At 42.3% G+C, this 24448-nt stretch overlaps 2 protein-coding genes across 5 annotated transcripts; one reads left to right on the forward strand and one right to left on the reverse strand.

Moving 5' to 3' along the window:
• Positions 1-95: 95 nt before the first annotated feature.
• LOC115800402 (MOB-like protein phocein) lies at positions 96-15125 on the reverse strand. Of its 4 annotated transcripts, none has more exons than XM_030757739.1 (9): positions 9887-10123; positions 9152-9214; positions 8007-8107; positions 6825-6867; positions 6519-6605; positions 6346-6425; positions 4437-4548; positions 1755-1922; positions 96-1635 (listed from the first exon to the last, which is right to left on the reverse strand). In XM_030757739.1, exons 1-8 carry the CDS (start codon positions 9944-9946, stop codon positions 1788-1790), a joined length of 681 nt encoding a protein of 226 aa, XP_030613599.1. In that variant the 5' UTR covers positions 9947-10123; the 3' UTR covers positions 96-1635; positions 1755-1787. The 4 variants fall into 4 exon arrangements, with proteins under 4 accessions (XP_030613599.1, XP_030613598.1, XP_030613601.1 ...); XM_030757741.1 differs by lacking the exon at positions 9887-10123 and adding exons at positions 12178-12333; positions 14856-15125 and having other exon boundaries at positions 98-1922; XM_030757738.1 differs by having other exon boundaries at positions 97-1922; positions 9887-10119.
• A 273-nt stretch (positions 15126-15398) lies between these two features.
• On the forward strand, positions 15399-23938 carry hspd1 (heat shock 60 protein 1). Its single transcript, XM_030757736.1, has 11 exons — positions 15399-15535; positions 17000-17175; positions 18015-18350; positions 18447-18542; positions 18657-18750; positions 19649-19817; positions 19945-20044; positions 20133-20378; positions 20458-20632; positions 21737-21915; positions 22641-23938. Exons 2-11 carry the CDS (start codon positions 17002-17004, stop codon positions 22797-22799), a joined length of 1728 nt encoding a protein of 575 aa, XP_030613596.1. The 5' UTR covers positions 15399-15535; positions 17000-17001; the 3' UTR covers positions 22800-23938.
• The last annotated feature ends 510 nt before the right edge of the window (positions 23939-24448 follow it).

Here is a 24448-nt window from a genome sequence, read left to right on the forward strand (position 1 = left end):
TAACACAGCTGCATCACTGAATAACCACATGACCACACAAATGTCTGAATAATATATATTTTTTTTTATTATTAACAGACATGAAAATGTCAACAGTAACAAAACTTTTAGTCCATTAAAAAAAAAAAAAAAAGTGGGTTGGATAAGACTCCTCCCACAAAATAACTTAATGAGGGAAAGGGTAAAAGAAGGTTGTGCTCTGACATGTAAATGTGGCTGATGTTCTCTCCTTCCTGGGTGCATTTACTCACTGACTGCTTACAGCAGCAAAAAGTGGCTCTGCTGCAGGAAACGGGAATATCAGGCACAGTATTTAAGTGGGGACATGTCACAAAGCAGGATCAGAGTTAGCCAAAAAGCCTTCCTAAACACATGTCAAAGGCCAAAGAGAGAATATCTGACTGCTAATACACATAAAGAGCTAAGAAATTACGGTTTTCTTTGTTCACTACCACATGAGCCGCACACTTACGTTGTGTTTTAATAGCATTAAGTCAGCAGGCTAATTTAGTGATCCATCTCATGGGACACCCCCAAACCGGGCTGGCAGGCAATACAAGCAAAAGAAACAGAAGCAGACAGGAGAAAAGTGAAGCACAGAAAACATGACAGTAAATTTAAATGGGGAGGAGTGGGAGAGGGGTTATATACACAGAAGGGAGAGCTGTCAGTGTGGGCCTTTGTCAACAATACAGGTCACCATAGTTACAGAGGCTTCTGCAAACCCAGCTGCCTGAGGAAGATTAACCCGCAACGTCCAGGGGGCGGCAGCATGGCGTCACGGCTCCGTCACTGCTGAGGATGGATGGATGAACGCCTGCCAGAACAGCTTACTTCGTGCTATGTTATAGAGTTAGACAATAAAAGGTTTCATCAAAATGTCTAGGAACTTTCTAGGGAAATAAAAAGGAGTCCAGAGCAGTTTTAAGACTTGCAAACATTAGCCAACAATACAGAAGGCCGGCTGCAAGCTTTAAGGTAGACCTCACTGTCGATCAAACTGTCTTCCTCTCTTAATGCCTGAACATCACTGGGCCATCTGAGGACTTCAGCCTATTATTAGTTTACAAACATTTTCTCCAAGCTCCTGTAGGAACATTTGGAGGACAAAGCCTCTCAAGTTGTAGTTCCCTGTCAGTATTTAAGCTTCCAAGGTTAACTGTTAAAGTCGTCCTCATTTACATGGCACAGTTTTTAACGTTCCTTTATTTGCTCTCACCTAGAACAGAATTGTAGGAGCTTATGTGTGCTTAAAAAAAAAAAATCCCTTTATTCTATCTATGAGGAGGAAAAATCTGAGACGGCCTACATTAATGAGCGAGTGATGACAGAAAGAGGCACCGAGGGTTGTTGAATTCAAGTACAGCCACAATGCATCTAAATGAATGTGTTTATGCTGGAAAACTGAATGTTTCCAACATGCTTGGAAGCAGCCACGGAGCCGTGAGCATGCAAGCTGGATCCTGTGGACATGTGGGGTTAGGAACAGGGTTTCCCTACAGGAGAGGTGTGAGAGCAGGGCTGTACCCACAGCCTCAGAGTGGAAATAGAAAATATCATTATGTCCTGCAGGCATGGCTGAACTCTGCTCCTGGTCATCTTTACCCTTACTTCCTTTGAGATAGATACAGGTGACTGGGGAGGAGGGACATGGACAGTGTTACTAGACAGGACCCTCAATACACTGTAGTGTGTTTGTGTGTATGTATGCAGAATGAATGCATCTCCTCTGTAATGTGGAAATATAAGTTTACATGTGTCTCCCTTATAGCAGCAGCTGCTGACTCTTAGGCTTCACTCTCCCCAGCTGAAGAGGTGTTCTGCACTTCCTCCTCCAGGATGGGCACGATCAGGTTGTCCTTGGACATCAGGTTGTACTTCATCACGAAGCGTGTGAACCGGTGACACAGGAACGTTTCATTCTGCACACAAACACACGTAACAATGAAGAAACACTCAGTTCAGTGTTCTGATAAGAGTCTGGAAACAGTTACACAAACAGAACATAGTGAGTCTGCTGCTGGAAATGTGCAGTCAAAGCTGGACAGTGTGAAGTGTTTCTGTGGCAAGATTACACTTAAATAGTTGATTTAAGGAAATCTCATCACAGCGATAAGCTGAAGCTTTTTTTCCACAGACTAACATCTAGCACTCTCTAATTAACTAAAAACAAAACAGTGATGTCCAAACTTTCTGCTGCACATAAAGCATTATTGGCTGGTTGTTACTGGTTGACAATTAGGACATGCTTTGGGTACACTGCATATTTTGGTGGTCTAAGTTATACCATAAAAAGAATGAAATTAATGATTTGTTTGCCCATCAGAATTTGGAGAATAAAAGCCAAGTAAAAGCAGGCTGAGGTGGCGGGAGAAGTGGATCTGACTGTGAAACCCAGAGGATTTGTGGGTTGGACCATTAGCTCATCAATAAAACAGTCATTATCTTCTGACCAAACTACCTACTCCCACTACAGACTGACCATAGACTGTGTGCAAAAGACGGATTTAGCTTCACCCCTTAGCTTCCAGCAAAGGGTGAACCCTCTGGTTCAAAAAGTAGTCAAACAGTACTGAATCCATGGGAAACGGCCCTTTAGTAGACACGTTCCTGCTGAGTTTATGGTCTCAATCTCAATGGGAGTAATGCAGGAGTTTTATCCTGTGCAAGTAACATAGCTGAAGACAATCAGCCCAGAACCCCCCCCCCCAAAAAAATAGTGAGGATAAAGGCAGGCTAATTCACATTCACCCCCACAGAACATCTTTCTTGCTCTTTTAGGCTTTTCCAATACAGGACAGACCATCATTCACTCAGCTGGTTTTTCCCGGGGTCCTCCTTCAAAACATCTGTTTGTTGTATAAAAACATTTTTGTACACACTATTTTAACATACTTGAAACTATTTATCACAGAGTGTGATTTTTAGGACACTTGAGCTTAACATTAGCTGGCATGTTAGCTTATAACCAGCTGTTGCTGTTTAGCCGGCTCATTGTCAGCTGTCCAGAGACGGGAGGGTCACATATCTGATCTGCTGACAATAACTGACAATATCAGTAATTAATATGTACACTTTCTGTTAGAGCCCTGACTTCAGTTCAGGACATGACACTTGAGGTGAGCAGGAAGTAGATGAGGTGAAGAGAGAAGGCAGTGGTAGATGAGGCAGATGAAGAGGAGGAGAACAAGACAATGAAATGACAACTGTACAAACCTTAAATGCTCATTTTTTAAATTTATTTTTATTTATTTTTGTGATCTTTAAGTTAAAACTTAACTATTGCCATCTGCTGGCCTTCAAGCAGAATGCAGGTACAAAACAAACAACCTTCCCTGAATCGACTGTCCTGCTGACGATAACAAGTCAACCTCTTATTTGTTCAGACATTGTTGACTTGTATAAACTGGCTTTCTTCTAGCTAATGCTAGCTTACCCGCTATAGTGAACAAACTGCTTGATACCATTTTCTTATGGAGCGAGTCAAACATGTAACACAATACCAGTGAACATACAGGATCTAGCAACACTTTCGTGAAGCATCTGCAGAAGTGGTTGCTAGAAGGTCAAAACTGTAATCATTACAGTGATTAGAAGTTAGGGCAGCGTGCAATTCACAGAAGCACCTTGAGTATGTTGTGTACTGTTTTGTTATTCTAGCTGTACATGCATTTTTGAAATATATTTTTATTGTTGTGTGTGTTTTAAACTATGGCGACACCAACTTGCCAGGAGGACTGCAGATGAAAATTAGCCTATGGCTATAATCTGGCATATTTTACATTGTTTAAATGTTCATTAATATGCACTGTCCTCTTTAAATAAATAAGACAAATAAAAAAATACCCAACACAGCAGCTAGCTGGCTAACCTTAGCTTGCTTCCTCATCAGTGTTGCGAGCAAACTACTAAAGGTTTGTTTTGTTGTGCTGATGTGGAGTTTGTGTTGGAGTTAGTTGTTGGTTTATGGCTGTGATTAATGGATTATTTCTAAGCTTCTGTTAGAAAGTGTAGTTTGCTGTTGCACTCAGAGTGGAAGAGAAACACCGAGGCAAGGTGCTCAGTGACTGTTCATTAGCATTTTTGCTAATGTCAATGGATTCTGAACGTCTCACTTTTTAGTTTCTCTTAAAATCCATTCAGGCCTTAGCAAAAGAAACAACCCACCTGCACAGAGCAAGTTTACTTAAATCCAATAATGAATGTACTAAAAATACTGCAGATTAAGATGTGTAAGGAATGTAACAGACCTTATGACCAAATTAGGTTTCTGTAATAGCAATCTGTAAAGCAGAAGCCCAGCTTCTTATTGTTACTATAACAGTATGTTAAAAAAAAGAAAAAATATATATGTCAGAAAGGAATATCTAATTTGAGAATAAATGTACCTTCAGAAAACTATACAGAAATGGGAAGAAAAGGTAACCAACACCAACCTCATACTTATCAAATATCTGGCGATGATGGAAGTAAGCATGAGAGAATATCCTATAGATGCGACGACAGACAGAGCCCAGCTTGGCCACTGATGATTCCTTGATGCTCACCCTGTAGACACAAATCAGCAGTAATTTAGTGTCCCAGCTCACAGCAACAGGGAGCCACACTGGATCAAACTGTTTTTCCTGTGATCAGTTACACATCTGCATTCCCTCTATGATGAGCCCAAATGTCTGCTGGAAAAGCTCCATTTAATATCTACTGGTGTAAAAAGGCCCACCGTGTTGGTGCCAACCATTATATATCTTTCACCACAGGAAATGAAGAAAAAAAACAAACTACAGCATTAGTTCAGGCAGGCCACAGAAGCCTCTTTCCCACCAACAGGGTTCCAGTGCCGGTGCCTTTATTTGAAACGTTAGGCGGGTTTTCCACTGCGGAAGCACTCGGTGCTCGGCCAAAAAACAGGTTCAACTCCGGCCCCGTCTCAACATCAAGTTTTCTACCATATTACATGTGTATTACATGAGAAAAGCGAAGCGATTTTCACGGCTGTGAATTAGGTTGGGCTCTAAGGCTGAACTTGCTGCTTTGTATCAGTTCATATCACAGATAAAAGGACACAAAGTGCGTACTTGTAGTCTTGCTCTAATCGCTCTCTGTGTTTCCCTCTGTGCTGCACACAGATGCTGCAGTCGTTTGGTTTGGACTGTAAAACGTAAAACGTAAGAAAGGGGAGCGTGTTCTCCCACGTCCCACGGCTTCCGTGTCCAGACGAGAACCCGCCCACACTCATATGTAAAGGAGCAGTTCACAGAAACGCGGTGGAAACGTGGGCCCCTTATTAAGCGTTTCGCCGGTTCATTGGGAACAGCACGAGCACTGGCATGCGAACCGGCTCCTCGGCGGTGGGAAAGTAGCAAGAGTGGCACTGCTGGCAGATCAGCTGAGCTGATACTTTAAACACCTGTGGACAAAGGTGTTGGGCCATTATATTATTAGGTATATAAAAAAAATTAACCAGCTAGCCATGTAGTCTGCCTTTAAAGACATTTGCGAAAGAATGAAGAACTCACTGAATTCAAGTGTGGTCCTGTAATAGGACACCACCACTGCAACAAGTCAGTTTGTGGAATCTCTTCCCTCCTAGATATCCCAACATCAACATCCCAACTGACAAACCTCATCTAGGTCACCTTATTAAATGTGCTTTACAAGCCGATTTACAAACCACCACCACCACCACCACCACCCCAGCTCCAACCTTTCATTCTGTGTATCATGTAATCAAGTCATGGATGTGTTTTGGGTCCCAGAACAGAACGATTTTACTATTTTATGGACTAAACAAAGTAAAACAGCAATTTATAGTAATACAGCTGTTAAAAGTCTAACCTTTAAAAAGCCTTCAAAAAAGAAACAAAGCTCAAAGATCTCTGTAGAAATCATTTTATCAGTAAGCTGAATCAAATCAATATATTCTAACCTTAAATTTTCATAAAGCTGTGACATACTGCAGAGCTCTTATTAAACTGCACCAGCCTTTCTGCACTTGAGCCATTAGACATGTGAAACCTGACTGATTGGTCACATGAGCATTCATTCAGTGTCACGCTTGATTTCACTTGTTGACTACTGATTTACACTTTGCATTTCGCTGCTCAAAAGACGAAGATCTTTAGAGCTTAGATACTGAAATCAGCTGCCTAATAAAAATGATGTCTTGAGGGTATTAAGAGTCAACCGAAACAGTCTGGTTTGTTTAACTGAGCAGCTAAACAATGAGCTCAAAGTCGATTCAAAGCCGCAGACTCATGACAACACTTCTCTTATGAGAAAGACCTTTGATTTGATACTAGTCTACCAAGAGAAAATAAATGTGGTTTAAAAAGGAAAACGACTGACCTGCTGGGGAAGTATTTGTTGCTATTAAGAAGACAGGCAGCTCCGTCCAGCGTGTGCCTGGTGTAATCGATGGCAGGGCACTATAGATGCAGCAGCAGCACAAAACACACAAACCCATCAATGTGAGAGCAGCTGCTTGAAAGCATGAATGCCAGCTGTGAGCTTCGACTCACCTCTTTGGGTGTCTTGTGGGCAGCACATAAAAAGATCCACTGCTCTGTGGCCGTCATCTGGGTGCAGGTGTCTGGATGGCACTCACTCTGCAGGCCAAAGGACAAACATCACTGCAGCTGAAAATGCAAATGGACTTCTACACCTTTACTAGACTAACTACCCATCTGATATTCTTTTGCACTAGGAGAAAAATAATCCTGGTTTACAAAGTGTAATAAATTAGGTAACGCTCAAATCTACATGCTGATGACTTTTGTGCCAATGATTATTTTGCAAAAAAAAAAAAAACATATAAATATACTTACCTGCAGTTTTACAGCTAGCCCATTCAGCTCCAGGCAGAACTGCCTGCAAAAGGATTCAAGAATAGTTAAAATAAAATATCCTCCGATCAAACGATTTCTGCTTCCACGGCCAGGTTTTAATCAAACTGTCACTGGATTTAAACTAGACGTTCCAAGCAAGTAGAGCTCATCTATACTGCACCTTCTCATATTAGCGATGCTTTTGTTCAAAGCATCTACAGTTGTCATGTTCTGCATGTTGTTAAAGCATTGCTGCTTTTGCTCAAAGCAAAAAAAGAAACTTTATTCTCAAATCTAAAACAACTGAACTTCAGTACTTCAGCCAAGCACTTTTTCTGGTCATATTTCCTGCACCTTCAACAAAGCCAAAAGACGGCCTGTAGAGAAGCGCATCAATAGGCCCTCTTACTGTGAAAGGACCAGAGGGTGTGTCTTTGTGGGTGTAGCATTTGTTCAGTCGAGCTCAGAAATCCCAGCAGATCAGCTAATCTCCTTGCCGGCCCACATCACATGATAATGTACTACACTCTAAACTGGCTCTCTCAAATAAAGCACTATCTGAGCTGCTTTAGTCTGTCTCCAGTTGCTGTGTATTTGCTTTGCAACCCCCCTTCACCCCAGCCTGTTACTGCCTGCTCTAACTACCCCCCCCCCCCCCCTTTTTTTTTTCTCTTCCGGGGGGGTCTCCATCCAAATAAACCTAAAAGACTGCTGAGCCTCTTTACTATGGTGGATCAAAGAAGTAAAAAAAAATTAAATTAAATTTTAAAAAATCCATCTCCAAACTCATAACTTAAATAAAATAAAAAGGATCTCCTTCATTGTTCTTGCAGTAAATCCATTACATCCAATGTCTTAATTACCAAGCCTAATCACAAGCACACATTCAGAGAAATAATGTGCACTTTTCTTTGTTACTGGATGAAATTCAACTTAATTGCATTTATTTATTTGTTCATAGACATTACAAAAAAATTATGACTACCCACAGTAAAAATAAGCACAGGACATGACAACTGTAGAATAACAAAGCATACAAGACATTTCATGTTTTAGAAACAAAATGAAGCTTGAGAAAACAACCATAAACTAGGCTACACAGTGAAAGACCTACCAGCATATAAATGGAGATTTTGATACTTGTCTGCAGCTCTGACCCTGTATGGAAAATGCATACATTACCTGAGGTGCTCATACTTCCACACCCCCTCATCCTGGCCCTCCGGAGGTTCCAGGATTTTGTCAATATTGGAGCAATCTGACCGGATGTTCTGCTGAATGTACTGAAACAGACAGAACACACACATTGGTACAGACTGACTTAGTTTACACACTGATCTCCATCACCTTCATTTATCCTACCGAATAGGGCTGGTCAATGAAAGTATAAAAATAATTACTGTAGAATGACAATGAGAACCATCCTGTGCAACACCAATAATGTGTCTGGAATAGAGTTAGAGCCATGCCAGGTTAGGCTGCCGCACAAAGCAGACAGTAAAGGAGGAACAGCATGTGTGCTAATGTTTGGTCTACTGCTAGGCACGCCAGTATGTTAGGAGTGTGAGTGAGAGGACAGAAAATAATAAAATGTAAAGGAACACTCAAGTGACAAACAAAACACCCCAACAAACAGCCCAAAGCTCAAAAGACGAGGACATTGTTGAAAAGACAACTGTAAAAAGACAACACACCTTTATGGATTGGAGCGAGCTTTGTGCACTTTCCAGATTGGAAGCAGTGACATTTTGGAAAATATGTTTGCATGATTGCGGCAGTCCCATTATGGCAAGTTATAATTATAACACATTTAACTGTTGTAAATTACAAGTTGTAGGGCTGTTGCTATGTTACACACCTAAGATGTGGCAGTCACTTTGTCTGTAGCTACATGGCGAGCTTGAAGCCATTTATAATTCTTGTTTGATGTGTAGGTGCTCACCACAAACAGAAAATATCGGGGAACGAGAGCATTGATGGCTCCTAAAAACACAGTGACCATTCTGTGTGTTCATATGGACCAGCTTCTCCTAACAACACACTTTGCCTGGTTATTTAGCTTCTCTCTCTGTATCGTATCGTGCTGCTGATCTTATTGTGGGTCACTCAGATGTTTTTTCAGCATTTATGAGTCTGTTTTCCTTCGCACTACCTGTTGGGTTCAGTCTTTACTCTGATTTTACGTGACAACAACATGGCGGCTCTCTAAAGTCAAATCACTCGCTGATTTGAGCAGCTTTCAGCTAAAGCGATAAGACAGCAACACCAAGCACTCAGTCTAAAACTGGGCGTGGAACACACACACACACACACACACGTTAGCCCACCTGTTGAACAGCCAGGGTGCTGTCCATCTCCTCAAACGATTCATCCGGCCAGTTGTAGAAATCCTGCACAATGAGGGACAGTTTTAGTGTGCACTCCGTGTTCAGAGCTGATGGTGCATCACAACTTAACCAAATGTGACCGTCATTTGACGTAAAGTGACAATAAATAGCCGATCCTGGCAGTATTTCCTGATATGACATATGACAAATATGAATGGAGGAAAATAATACAAGACGGCAAACTGTCTGTGACTAGTAAAGTTTGCTGGAGGTGAACATGTTAGTGCTAGAGTTAACAGCCCCAGTTTGTCTACATTACCTAGAGATACGAATGCAGCTGGCTAGCAAGCTAACTACTAGTGGTCTGTTGGGATATGACTACTTCCTGCAAAGCTACAGCGAAATGAATACTTTTCTTCGACAGTGTGTATGGCGGCACCGTGTAAAAAAAATACATATCATCATACTGGTACACGAATTGCTCAGCCGAATGGTTTTTCACGAAGAAAGAAGGAGGACCAAGACTCGTTAATGTTATTCCAGGAACTAGACGGAGCAACCGCTAATGTTAGCTAGCTGGCCATTTCCAGGTCAGGCCCTTCCTTTACGCGGTCTGCAACAAAGTTGTCGCGAAAATAAGGACGATAAAACTGTACAACTTCGCAGATAGTTTCCCCGGCCGCGGAGAGGGGTTCTTGTAGTCGAGCTGGAGAGACTCTGGAGTGTAGCGCTTACCTTTGCCTTGGTTCCAGGCCGATTCCTCCTGAGAACTGCAGTACCCTCCGCCATGACCATCTCGACAGAATACCCGGATGTTCGTCAGCCGCGGTGTTGTAGTCACTGAGCGGATACGGGAACACAAAGAGGCAGCTCAAACTTCACTCTTATGTAAGGAGCCCTCTATCAGTGACAGTGCACTATTTATTCAGCTCTTACGATCTGCAAGAGCTCCGCTTAAAATGGTGAGAAAGATACAGCCCAACTTCATGGAGACACAAAGAAACAAACTGACAAACACAGGATGTTTTTACAGCTGATCATGAAATCTGGGTACACTGTCCCACAGGCTGGATTACGAGAAACGCCCGTTTATGCAGTTTTTTTTGTACAGAGAGGTGTTGCTGTGATTGGTTTCAGCACGATAGTTGCCATTTTAGTTGCAGGTATTCCTATAGTTTAGAGGCGAGTTTATTTACTAGTGTTTCCTTAGTTTTACGTGTTACTGTAGTTTCATGGGTTGCTTAGCTAGAGGCAGGGGTTAAAGTCGGATTTGGCAGGTGGGGGAACCGTAAGCTTGTGTAGCAGCATGGAGAAAATGATGACTTAGAAATAAGTCACAATTTGTTTTTTCCAGGCTGTGATCAGTTTATCTTCATTTTGTGTGTTTAGTCAAATGAATTGAACAAGATCTAAGCAGATGTTTCAGGTGGTGTGCAGCTGATGGAGCTGGAGCTTATCCCAGCTGTCACTGGGCAAGAGGCAGGATTTTCCCCAGATAGGTCACCAGCCTGTCGCAGGGCCAACAGTCTACATTCACACTTACTATTTAGAACCAATTAACCTAACCCCACTAATTGCATGTCTATGGACTGTGGGAGGAAGCTGTGAAGATAACCTACACAGACACAGGGAAAACATGCAAACTGCACACAGAAAGGTCACATAGTGGATTCAAACCCAGGACCTCCTCACTGTGAGGCAGCAGTGCTAACCACTGTACCAACACATGGATTATTAGAAAACATTTACATTTTTTTGTACTCACATTTTTAACTGTATTTTATGCTTTATTTGAACAAATAAATCTAATCAGCACTGCTCATGTGTCCGTCAGCAAGATCCTGAGGTGGAGGTGTAGCTTGGCAAAGAAAAAAAACCCAACAATGAGTCTTCACTTTTATTATTGTAACAAAACATGATTAGAATTATTTACAGGAACACAAAAAAGAAAAGCCAGACATGAATGAAGTCAATTTCTACTCTCCAGGGACTTTACATGAAGACCGAAGACTCATTCGACATATTTACCGAGGATATCTGCATCACGGAACAGGAAATAGTCCTACAGGAAAAAATAAGAAAGCAAGAAATTAAACTAATGATGGTACAAATGTGTGGACACATTCAGTGCTGAAATTATGCTGTACCTTGTCATCCAAAATGACTTTAGTCCCGCCGTACTCTGGCAGGAGAACTTTCTCTCCAACCTTCACGCTCACCGGCTGAAGGTTCCCCTTCTGAAAAAAAATTAAATATCAGGACGTTACGCCAACAGCCAAACACCACATTTGTTAAAGTGCCTTTTATATGTACATAGAAAGCTGTATTTTAATTTCAACTATATCATTTACAAGAAAATACAGATCTGGATGCCTACATGACGCTCAGCTTGCTCAGATCCTGACATTTCAAGATGCAGATGTGTTTTTAGATGGTACCTTAGGGCCAACCAGAAATTGTGACTATGTTAGCACAGCTAACCTGATCCAGTCACCAGGGTTTAGAAATTAGTGAGGTCCCAATTTTTTCTCTCTTAATGTATCATATTTAGCACCTTTGTTCCTGTGACCAGTAGAACAGGCTACACTTTCTGAAGAGTGCAGGTCCTCGAGTTGTAAAACAACCAAAACCAGACTTTATTTTGTACAGTTCCATTTCTTGCAGGAACAACTGTGTGTACAGAAATATGGGATGAGTGCTGTGTGTATAAAATTAAAAAAACCAAAAAAACAATCATTCTATCACTTGAAATTAAAATGGCATAAGGGAAAATTACTTAATGGCTCTGGTCCTGCTATATGTCTAAACCAACCAATTATCATTTCTCACGAGTCATGCATCAACCTAACCAATCAGAGGCTCGGTAGGATGAGCAACAACTCTGTACAAGTCCCAGTCTTTTCAAAGTAAAAGTCATCTAAAGCATCACACACTGACTCATGTTTTTGCACGTGTGTGTGTGTGTGTGGTAGTGGTCGGACACACAAACACAGACTCCTTGTAGCAGCTATGCCTGTTATGCTTACCTGGTTGATGGAGCCTGGTCCGACTGCCACCACTGTGGCCTGCAGCACTTTGCCTTGAGACTTCTCTGGCAGCATGATGCCCCCCTTTGTTACCGTCTCTGCTGTGAAGCGCTCCACGAGCACCCGGTCAAAAAGCGGAAGGAATTTTCTGAAGGCCTGCAAGTGACCACACAGGGACAGGAAATACTGATACCACTATCACACATATTTATTATCATATGAGTTACGTGATCCGTTCATCAATTAAAAAGTTAAAAAAATAAATAAATCTCTGAAGTTCTGCTCTAAAGCTTTTAAGCTGGCTCTCTTGTGTAAGACTCATTCCTTTCACTTATTTTAGGTTGTGCAGCATTTCCGAGCCTTCACTGATTTGCTGCAAAGCTTTTAGAATGCAAACGTTTATTCAGCTAGATTCAGTGTTTCACATGCTGATGGTTACATTGTAATTGAATACAAAACCACGCTGGTTATAAAGCAGGAATGATTATTAAGCTGCACGGTTTGAGTTAGAGGAGGGGAGGGTGAAGGTCAGTGACAGAGGAAGCCTTTGTCAATCAGTTACTGCAAAACTAAAAATCAACTTGTCCTCATTTATCGCATGATTTCAGACTGAAGACACGAGGGAGGACCGCAGCTTTGTAACATTTAAAGGGGAATCTCTGGAGCTTGGGGAGAAAAAAAAAGGCAACTGGGCTTCTTGTTTTAAACAGAGGATGAACTGAGGGGCAATAATTTTCTTTTTTTTTTTTTTAGAACTATGAAATATCATAAGTTACTTTAAAGTAATTCATGAATAAAAATATAAAGTTTACAAGTTGAAAATGAGCAAGATAGGCCCTTTTTAAAGCAGCAACTGCATGAGTGACCTTGAGTAAAGGTTGTTTGTGAAGGTGATGGAGTGGGACTGGTCCCAGTTTGATGACTGGGGAGAAGAGGAGGAGCTGCAGCTCAGGGTCTGAGGCAGACCAGGGCAAGGACTCGTCACCTCTCCACTGATAAAACAAACTAACCAACATCAGTCAGCCCTGGACTCAGATCTAAGAGATAAAATGAAGGCCAGATAAGCCAGTTCTCTCAACAAGTCATATAAGCTCATCATCAGTATACTGCAGCTTCTGATTTTGACTGGCGTATGACCTGTTAGGAAGGCTGACATGGTAAAAACCCTAACTCCAGTAAATGTGGAAATATTCTGCATTTTCCCAGGTTTTACTTGAGAAATGACCAAAAAATAATAAATAAGAATGATGCCAAGTATCTAAATCCAAACAGAGTATCAAGCTACTTAAGGATCTAGTTTTGGCTGACAGGTTCTACTTCACGTCATTTCAGAGGCCACAGCTGTACTTTTTAAAGCACCGTGTACCAGCTTAAATTAACCCCAAACGCAATGTTAAATTGAACTTATACATGTTCAATTTAACATTACCAGCTTTTACTTCTAAGCTGGTAATATAATATTTCTTATTATGAACAGAAAGATTAGAGTGAAGCACAACACTCAAAAAAAAAAAACCAAACATGTCCTGACGTGAAATCTAGTGTGTAACAGCAAACAGCATTAGAAATAGAACTTCTGGGGGAAATTTCGCTTATTAAACTGTACTTTGAGCTAAAGTAAGCAAAATTTGCTTTAAAAAAAAATAAAATCAGATTTTACTAAAAATTATGTAAGTGCACTTTTTACCCTCATTACAATGAATTAGAAAACTAGCTTCCATAAGGCTTCAAAATATCCACCCAACTAAGTACCCCATAGTGTTTCAAGGTGGCTGAGCAGTGGGGAGACCTAATTTTACCAGTAACCTCCTCTGAAATTGGACAGTCTAAATAATGATTTTTGCAAATTTAAACATATTATTAGTTAAATATTTGCATTCCCTTTACTTGTGATAAAATGTGTGATGGCACACAGTGATGACGAAACATTTGCTAAACCAAAAGTTTAGAGCCAAGTATCTCTCTAAACCAATCAGCTTTCAAAGGAATTGACTGGAGTTAAAAAAAAAAAAAAAAAAGAAAATCACTCCATTTCCCTCATAGTGGAGAACAAAGTATGAAGCTGACAGGTACTTTGGTACTTCATATTTGTCCTAAGTGCATTCATCACTACACCCAGCACAAAACTCCTATAAAAAGCTATTTTCAACCAAACTAAACTGCTGCTGCCCTGCATCCAGGAGCAGCTCAGCAGGAACAATGGGGCTGCTGCTGCTCCTCTCCGGATCACATGGCTGGCGGTTTGTGCCCTTGAGCTCGACAGTAAACTCAAACTCGCAGCTGCTCGCGTGGGAATGAATGAAGGGCTTAGGTAAATGCAATTATTTACCTTTTTGCATAAGCTAACAGTGAGCTCATAGCGCACCTGCACGTTCAGCGCTGTTATAACTTTAATGGCCCCTCACATGGTTTGAGTTTTCTGGACTATCATTAAGATGAGCACGCGTGTGATTCAGTCCCCTCTCGCCTCCTTCTCTGAGTGACCTTGTCACTGGATGTTTAAGTTAGCTAACACGATGCTAGCTGCTGAGGATAACTTAACCAGATGAAGCGAAACTAAAGCTGGAAAAATGACTGAAGCAGCGCAAAGAGCGCGCCTCTCACTCAGCGAGCTCACTGATAATGAGCGCTGGTTTTCTGCTTGTTTGCATGGTTGTTGTTTAAGCGAAGCCTCTTACCATGTCTGAGAGCCGGCGTGAAGCTGCACCCCGATTCCTCGGTGAGCGTGGATCTGACACGCTGAAGGATATCTCCACGTGAGGAAATATCCAGAATGCACATGCGCACTAACCTGCCCTGGACTTGACAGGCGCGGTGGAAAGTTCTAGTACACCAGAGGCCGATGTCAAAGTATATTTTCTAACACACACACGTCATTCGGCAAAAAGCAAATATGTAAGGGCGAATTTCTAACAGTGTTTTAGTCGCATTTCTTTCATTCACACACTTGGAAGTGAGGCAATGTTGCACAATCTCAACTTTGACCTTTGTTTTTTTCCTCCAATGGCACACGAGAAAATTCTGGAAGCGTCTGCCCGGGAACCAGCATTGATGTATTCATTTTAAAGATATCTATTCTAATCAAACAAGTGTGTACACGAGTGTTACTTTATCTTATCTATAACTGTAATTACGGTAATAGTATGAGCGTGTTTAATTAGAAATGTCAAACAGAAGCATTTATATGAGGCAGTTATGGTTTATACAGAGTCTGGGCGGGCCGGTACATAACCCGGATGTGATAGGCCATGTGCAGTCCTGTCTGCGGAGCTCCTCACGGGTGTTCTTGCTTCTAGTCATTATATCATTCCGTCTGGCGGACATTGTAGCAGCTGCTGTCTTTTAGCTCGACTCTCAGGTAAGCGTGGATATTCAGCTGCAAATATTTGACGCTGCGCAGTTTACGTTACAGACGGAATACTTCTGACCCACGCTAGCTCTTTTAAGAGTAGATTCTGCGCCAGCCAGCCAGGAGGCTGGACTTTGATAGCGCCGAGCTAACACATTTTTTTTCCTGTCTGTCTACAAGGGCGTGCAAGTAAAACTGTGACCACAGACTTTAACTAACAGGCCGGCTGTCTCTGTGCGCTCCGTGATGATCGCAACGGTCTGCTGTCGTGACCGATGCAGGTGCTTTGGACGCGTGGGGTGACGGAAAGAAAGCGAGTGATTTAAAACAGCTTCCCGTCAGCCTGACGGACCGTGAGCGGAGCAGGGATGGAGAGCCGCTGCCACACGTGCTTTTACAAGTTTGACCTTGTGACGCGCGACCTGAAGAGCGCACGCGTGGGGTGCTTTCTTAATCCAGTCCCGGTTAATGCACACAGAATTAGCGATCGGAGTCTTAAACATTTACATTTGCTAAGAAGGAATTTGTTTTAACAATTAATCAGTTATCCGATAGGTCGAAGTAGTTGCACTTGAGTCATTGGACAGCTGAATTTCCTGTAGGTATGGGTCACTCGGTAGTTTTTAACACTGCTGATCTTCAAGTGAAGACAACAGAAATGGGAATAAATGGGGTTAGTCTACTGGTGTAGTTAGTAAAAGTCAGCGTTTACTGATTTGGTGTACACGTGTAAGACTTGATATATTAAACACATGGATTAACCTGTGGTTACAATTCAGTGGTTGTAACTGTTCTTTCTCAGAAATGCTGTCACACATTTCCTGCTGCACACATTAAATTATCTTGATAGCTTATTATTCTTGCAATAGTCCAGAATCTGACATTTCATTTTTAAAAATGAGATCATATGTAAGTCAGTGATGTTTACCAGACTCTTGTTTTACTAGCTTTCTAAAACGTGCCTTAAGATGACTGCTGTTAGCTAATCAGATGTGACTGATGTCACTGTCAGACTGTAACAGGATGGCACTATCACCATTTTTTTAATAATGGCACCTTTCTAGAATGTTCCAGGTTCTTATACTTTTTTCTGTGTACATTACTGGAACATCTTTGACTTCCAAGCATTTATTTGACATATTTTGAGACAGCTTGGCTCTCATTGTAAGTATTGATCAGCTGGTAATAAAAATCTTTAAATGCACCGCTCAGACCAGAAACAATATTAACACTTAAAACCAACAAACTTACAGATTAATAAGTCAGAGGGCTCTGGCTCCCTTGTTGTGTAACCTGAACCTTTTTTTTTTTTTTTTTAGTACACCTGACCATGTTTGTTCATTCATTCACAAGTTTCATGTCACTTGTGGCCACTGGGTTGTAGTTATTAGCATCAGGTCAGGGGCATTTAAAGAGGCGTAACTGAGATTCTGCATGCTCACAGTGATCGTTACCTGTGTTTTCCTCCCACAGACATGTTTCGTTTAGCCACAGTCATGAGGCAGGTGAGGCCTGTGAGCCGGGCGCTGGCTCCCCACCTCACACGAGCCTACGCCAAGGATGTGAAGTTTGGGGCTGATGCTCGTGCCCTCATGCTGCAGGGAGTGGACCTGCTGGCTGACGCCGTGGCCGTCACCATGGGCCCAAAGGTAACACCCGTTTTGAAGACTGAGTATTTCAGCTCAGAAGAAATACAAGTCTAAGAGCTTGTATTGTTAGAAAGAAATCCTAACAAGTCTTAATGTATAAAAAGGTTTAGAGCTCATCTCAAAATCACATTGTTTAACATTAAAAGCAGCAAAAGATGACGAATAGAAATGGTCTTAAATATTTCAAAAGGGAACATTTACATATGAAACAAGTTCTAATGCACGAAGCATGTATGTGAGCAAGAGACAGAACACAAATAAAGGAAACTGAAAATTTAAAATGCCTAGTTTACAAAGCGCCTTGAGGCGACAGTTTGTTGTGATTTGGCGCTATATAAATAAAATTGAATTGAATTGAATAGTTTCCAATTCCTTCCATTGATCCTTTTTTATCCTCTACTGAATGTTGGTGCTGCCCCTCACTTCATGGTGTCTGAGACAAGTGGTTTTAGTGCCTGCCCCCTCACCTTAAGCCAACTTTGCTCTGATTGGCTGGCACTCAAACACAGAAGTTTGAATAGCAGGTGGGTGGGACTACAGTGTTTACAGCCAGGTATGCCATTCATAAAGGGCAACACTGCCCTCCACAGGCAGACACAGGAAAATATCCCAACTTATAAAGTTGGTTATCACTTCATTTCTGCCCAAGAATTTATGTATTTTGACTAATAAAGCAGATTTGCCATCCTAGGCCCTTCATCAGCCAGGTTCCACACCTCCTTGAAAACGATGCCAACAAGGCAACAAATAACAGAGCCTTAAAAAATGGCTGTGAAGAGCGCCTGATTAGCTTTGTGAAACACACTTGTGCAGAGCCTCACAACTTTGCCTCGTTTCAGGGTCGCACTGTCATCATTGAGCAGAGCTGGGGCAGTCCAAAAGTCACCAAGGATGGTGTGACGGTGGCAAAGAGCATTGACCTGAAGGACAAATACAAAAACATCGGTGCCAAGCTGGTGCAAGATGTGGCCAACAACACCAATGAGGAGGCCGGCGACGGCACGACCACCGCTACCGTGCTGGCCCGTGCCATTGCCAAGGAAGGTTTCGACAACATCAGCAAAGGCGCCAACCCCGTGGAAATCCGCCGCGGCGTCATGATGGCTGTAGAAGCAATCATCAACGAGCTGAAGAAGCTTTCAAAGCCCGTCACAACCCCTGAGGAGATCGCACAGGTATGTAAATGTTCACCTTTTTCTGCTGTCCCCACCCCCCAGGAGGCCTAAAAGTCACCTGTGATTTCAGCTTTAATGATGAATCTGCTCTCTCAGGTTGCTACGATCTCAGCCAATGGAGATGTGGAGGTTGGTAACATCATTTCTAATGCCATGAAGAAAGTTGGCCGCAACGGAGTCATCACTGTCAAGGTTGGTTTCAGCACTTGCTTCCAGCTGGAGGAGAGGGGCTCAGTTATCAATTCAGTGAAGATTTACAGACTGGTTTTTGAGGGAAGTTTGTAAATATTTGATTTCATGTGTCAGGATGGGAAGACCCTGCATGATGAGCTGGAGATCATTGAGGGTATGAAGTTTGACCGTGGTTACATCTCACCTTACTTCATCAACACTGCCAAAGGTAAGGCTGTTCCCACCAGCTTCAGCTGTGCATTACTGTGCGTTACTACTACTCACTAAAAGTATTTAGTACTTTATTTACTGCTAGGCCCCAGGTGTGGACTGATTATGGAAAGACCAATTACAGTGAAAGGCATGGAAAAGAGCCCAGAGGAGCAACAAACCAACCAAAACTAGACTGTTGATTCTCTTTACTTGTTGTCGTTTGGCTCTTGGTAATTGCATGACTTGAATTTCCAATGTAATTTTTTTTTTTTTTTGTATTAGAGGTTTTTGTCTCTTTTTAAAGGTACTTATTATAAATTTGTTTTTAAAAAAACAAACAAACAAACAAACAAAAACAAGGTTGAGGCAGATTAGGGAGTCCTTTCATGTAATACTGGTTTGTACCACAAGATGGTGCAGTGAGTCCAGGGAAGTCAATATGAACAGTTTTATTTACAACAGTAATCTGAAGAAGGTAGAGTCCCCTGAGGCAATGAGATTTTGGCTAAAAACACATTTAAAGTTCAACAGCTGTGTGTGTGTGTGTGTGTGTCTCCATCAGTCCATCCGTCCATCCGGAGACAGACACACACATGCTGACTGAGAAAATGTTGGCCCCTGCTTGTGGAAGTGTTTGAACTAACATTGTTTGAATAACTGACTATAAACATGGGTAGTGATGAAAGTGTTTGATTTGTTGAATACATGATGCGTGACAGTAGCTTCACTTGGATCCCAGATATCATCTTTAGAGATAACTGAAGTAAAGGACACTGAAACACGCTTTCAGACATGTGTGAATCATGCGTCGTGTGGATGCTGAACTTAAAATGTGGCTTGAAGTGTAGCAGGTTTTGTAACACATTAAGTTGAGAATGTGATCTCTTTTTTTTTTTTTTTTCTGTTCCTACCAGGCCAGAAGTGTGAGTTCCAGGATGCCTACCTGTTGCTGAGTGAGAAGAAGATCTCCAGCGTTCAGAGTATTGTGCCAGCTCTGGAAATTGCCAACCAGCACCGCAAGCCTCTGGTTATTGTGGCAGAGGATGTGGATGGAGAGGCTCTGAGCACATTGGTTCTCAACAGGTCTGTTGTGATTGCACCTCCCACCCCCACCTCGCACCAGCTAAAATGCATCTTGGGCACTGTCTTGACAGCATCTTGGAAATGTAGTAATTACCTTTTTAAAACTTTTTTTTTCTTTTCTTTTCAGGCTGAAGGTTGGGCTTCAGGTGGTAGCAGTTAAAGCCCCAGGCTTTGGTGACAACAGGAAGAACCAGCTAAAGGATATGGCCGTCACCACCGGGGGAACTGTAGGTTCTCATCAGTCTTGAGCAGCTGTGTACTAAATCTCTTAGAATCTGGACCTTCATCTCAGTCTCTTGCTTTGTCTATCTGTAGGTCTTCGGGGACGAGGCACTGGGCCTGGCTCTCGAGGACATCCAGGCTCACGACTTCGGCAAAATCGGTGAGGTGCAGATCACCAAAGACGACACACTGCTGCTGAAGGGAGGAGGCAGCGCAGCTGAAATTGAGAAACGGGCGGCAGAGATTGCCGAACAGCTGGAGCACACCACCAGTGACTACGAGAAGGAGAAGCTCAACGAGAGGCTGGCGAAGCTTTCGGATGGAGTGGCCGTGCTCAAGGTTGGACGCAGCACTGTTTGTTGATCAGCAGGTTTTCCCTGTAGAGAAACAAAGTCGTCACACCTTTGCTCTGGTTCAGGGGGGAGGAACAAGCGACGTGGAGGTGAATGAGAAGAAGGACCGTGTGACAGATGCTCTGAATGCCACCAGGGCAGCTGTTGAGGAGGGTATTGTTCCTGGAGGAGGTTGTGCCCTGCTGCGCTGCATCCCTTCTCTCGACACCCTCAAACTGGCCAACAATGACCAGAAGATCGGTAAGATATTTCCCGGGAATCCGGGAAAAAGTTTATTTATTTTTTTATTTTAATTAGGCCTTCTGTAGCCTGTGTCGGCCTTAACCTATTGTGATATTGTAGAGGTAGCTTTCCAGCTATGTCCTGTTATGCCCAGTAGGGGCAACGTCGGCTTGATTAACGCAATAAAACCTACATCTGGACATTCGAGTGCTCGAGCTATGCGGTGTTGTATCGTTCCTCAACACTCCCTTAACAAATATAATTCGAATATTCCTCCATTGTACATGGAATTATACCAAGATATTTTACAACTGCTGGTGCAAAACAATACGGTTCATCTCCACAGCATTGATAAAGGCTCAGCCACGCTGTCGTGGCGACATCTGTTGTGCTATATCTCCACCAGTGGAACGCTGTAATAGTCATTGAAAAGTTAACTACCGTACTACACTATAATATGGCATAACACAGGGCCTTGAGTAATGCACTACGACTTGGTCATTGCCATTCTGGCAACAGCAAATTTATAACACCGTGTCTGAGGGTTAAAGTAGGTTCGCTGTGAATCGTCTATTGAAAAACTGGCCAATCCTTATAGCCTAAAAAATATACATTTTACTCAACTCCATTTTAAAAGCGAAATATGTTAAAGCAATCTATTTCATGATAATTTCTTCACACATTAGGCCCGTATCCTAATTCATGATTGTTAGTAAGCAGCTGCAAACAAGGAAAAGAAACACTCGAAGTTAAACAGATATTTCTTTATTGTTCAGGGCAGGCATATTTTATAGGCTATATAATGCAATATAACAATATAATAATATAGAATTATATAATACAAAATACCTTAGGGTAAACACATTGCCTACGATTTCAACAAATTAAAGAGGAAAAAAGTACAACTGTTTAATACCTCTATTAAAACGCTTGAGATGAAGGCTGAAGCCTTAAACGGAGGCTGAACGTGCCTGAAATGAAGAGTAATGCTTTTCGCATTAAACGAACCCTTCTCTCAATATTTCCTGCCCTCTTCACAGTACCCGCACTTGGTTAAGTTTCAGTGAAGCCAAAAGGTTTACAGACATGCTTCAGTTTTAATGAGCCCCTCAATCTAAACAGGTGTGGACATCATCAGACGGGCGCTCCGTATTCCTGCCATGACCATTGCCAAGAACGCAGGCGTGGAGGGCTCACTAATAGTGGAGAAGATCCTGCAGGCATCAGCTGAAATCGGCTACGATGCCATGCAGGGAGAGTTCGTCAACATGGTGGAGAAGGGCATCATTGACCCCACCAAGGTACAGCTGACCAGACGCTCACTCACAAGGCAGATTTTTGGTGCTTGCTTTTCTCTCGACTTCTTACTTCAGTAATTAGTTAATCTAGCTCGTCCTGCAGCTTGTACCCTTTTGAAACTGTAGGTTCTTGGCTGATGGCTATCCATCCTCATGGCTTTGCACATCCTCTTTCCAGCCTATAGAATGTGATGGACTTAATGATGCCATCAGTGGCGTTGCTGCACTGTTTTTGTTTGCGGAGGGGTTATCTTATCAAATTGAATACAAGCAAAACTAGCAACATTAGTTTCTTTACAGAAAAGGCTGGTGAGCAGCCATGAAAATCAGTACTGTTGTACACACAGGTTAGAATCATGGACCACATTAGCTGAAGTTATTTAGCAGCTGGCTGGCCAACATTAGCATGTTGATTGCTGCAGTTGTCAACAGCAAAACCCACATCTGTGTGTGCATGTCTGGAGTTTGTCGTCTTTCATGTTGGCAGCTAATGGACTCCTATTTGTAAGCTTCCACAGGTTATTGTAACTCATGAGGCACTGAGGCAGGGCACTTGGGCATAAAGATTGGAACAATGCTCCCAACTGAATAATGTGCACTTGAATCACATAGCCATAAACCGGGCTACACTGTACCAGGAACTAGCCACATCCCAGACAAATCACACATCCATGACAGATTATCAAGGAGCTTCATTTTTTTTTTTTTTTTACTTCCTTCCTCTGCAGGTGGTGAGGACAGCACTGATGGATGCTGCAGGAGTAGCATCTCTGCTGTCCACTGCTGAGGCTGTTGTCACAGAGTTACCCAAGGAGGAGAAGGATATGCCAGGAGGCATGGGGGGCATGGGGGGAATGGGAGGAATGGGGGGTGGAATGGGTTTCTGAGCCAGTCCCCCTGATTTTGTGTACAGACTCGATCAGGGGCTTAGTGGAGCTGGAGGCAGCTGAGAGTCACCTCCACTGAGCTTCACCCACAGTGATGGATGGACAGACTACGAGTATGTCAGAGCTACAAATGCTACAAATAAATGCTCAAAAGACTACAAGCCCACCCAGCCCAGCTGCTACACTAGAGTCCTCCTCAAACCTCCATCATTGGCATTTAACCCATGTCAACAGAAAAACTCATACAAATGAAGAAGGAAATTCATCAGTGTTCATATTTAAGGATGATTCCAGTTTATTTCTACCTGATGTGTTTCCCTACAGTGTGGGTCTTTGAACTCTACATCTGTTGTAGAGATTCTGGGAAACGAGGAGTTACACTAACCGCTGGCTCTTTACAGCTTTGCCTCTCAGTGACTCAGTTGTATTCAGAGGCACAGTTACTGCTTGCCGGGCAGTTTTCATGGTGCGTTCAGTGAAGGGTATGGTTTTCTGACTTCTCTGAAGCTGGACAGGCTGCCTAGATTTACAGTTTAGTGTGGCAACTCCTTGTTACCCTGAACCTCTACAACATAATGCAAAATTGGCACAACACAGGGCTGCAACATTAATGGGAAATGAGCAGGTTTAAATACATTTTAATTATCCTTAAATGAACCACAGAGAGAGCAGGGCCTCAGTGTCTCTGTCCTTCATTTTTCTTTTTTTTTTTTTTGTGCATCTGTCATTTGTGATTGACTTGAATTAATTTGTCATTGAATTAAAGCAGTTTTGTACAGACTTTGAGCATTTCTCCATCTTGTCTTGTTACAACTGGACAAAGAGTGCCTAAATGACCTGAAATGGAGCATCATCAGAGTCTGTGTAGTCTGAATGTTTACCAAGTCATCCCAGTGTACTGCTGATTGTATGTGGGGCTCAGGATTCTTTGCCACAGTGTAAATGTGAACTCCTTCATTTCCTCCAGCTTCATCATGGTACAGCACTCGCCTAAAGCAGCTAGTAAGTGATGATTGTGTTCTACTTTATTCCAAACAGCAGTGTTGATTTCACTACTTTTGTGTAGATGTTCATTGTGATCTTTTTTTTTTATTATGAATAAATTCTTATTCTCACATGCAGGTTCATATTTGTCTCTGGTTCAGCTGTGTAGTCTCCACAGATGTAATTCCTTCATACAGCATGTTCAATCAGATTGTATCACCACCACACGCAGTGAATCAGAATCATTCTAAAGTGGTAGGAACACGTTTTTATCTGCACACTGAAACACCTTCATGTCTTTATAAAATAACATTTACTGTGAGATCTCTGTTAAAGGACAAGGATAACATTTCATGGCATAAAAACAATAGTTTCAGTTTTGATACAGCAAACTTTATTTTGCTCCCAGTGAGATGACAGATGGTGTCGGGGGGGGATCACTAAGTTCCTGGACAGTCTGAGGTGCAACCTGGTGACATCTGATGGACTGAAACATAATGTCCCAGAGGTGTTCTATTGGATTTAGGTCAGGCAAGCGTGGGGTCCGCTCTATGGTATCAATTCTTTCATCCTCCAGGAACTGCCTGCATACTCTTGCCACAAGCCCCCGGGCAGAGTACCAGGAGCCTCCCTCAGGGCACCCTCATGAAGTCTGTTTCTGGTTG

The sequence above is a fragment of the Archocentrus centrarchus genome, chromosome 21 (genome assembly GCF_007364275.1).
Source record: "Archocentrus centrarchus isolate MPI-CPG fArcCen1 chromosome 21, fArcCen1, whole genome shotgun sequence".
NCBI classification, from domain to species: domain Eukaryota; kingdom Metazoa; phylum Chordata; class Actinopteri; order Cichliformes; family Cichlidae; genus Archocentrus; species Archocentrus centrarchus.

Excerpts from the sequence above, each read along its gene's own strand:
- LOC115800402 (XM_030757741.1), bottom strand. Across the intron at positions 4,549-6,345 it reads AACAAATACTTCCCCAGCAG|GGTGAGCATCAAGGAATCAT; the intron begins GTCAGTCGTTTT and ends TTGTGTCTACAG. Across the intron at positions 1,923-4,436 it reads AGATATTTGATAAGTATGAG|AATGAAACGTTCCTGTGTCA; the intron begins GTTGGTGTTGGT and ends GTTTGTGTGCAG.
- hspd1 (XM_030757736.1), top strand. The coding sequence starts at position 17,002 with ATGTTTCGTTTAGCCACAGTCATGAGGCAGGTGAGGCCTGTGAGCCGG. Across the intron at positions 18,543-18,656 it reads ACGGAGTCATCACTGTCAAG|GATGGGAAGACCCTGCATGA; the intron begins GTTGGTTTCAGC and ends TTCATGTGTCAG. Across the intron at positions 20,045-20,132 it reads CCGTCACCACCGGGGGAACT|GTCTTCGGGGACGAGGCACT; the intron begins GTAGGTTCTCAT and ends GTCTATCTGTAG.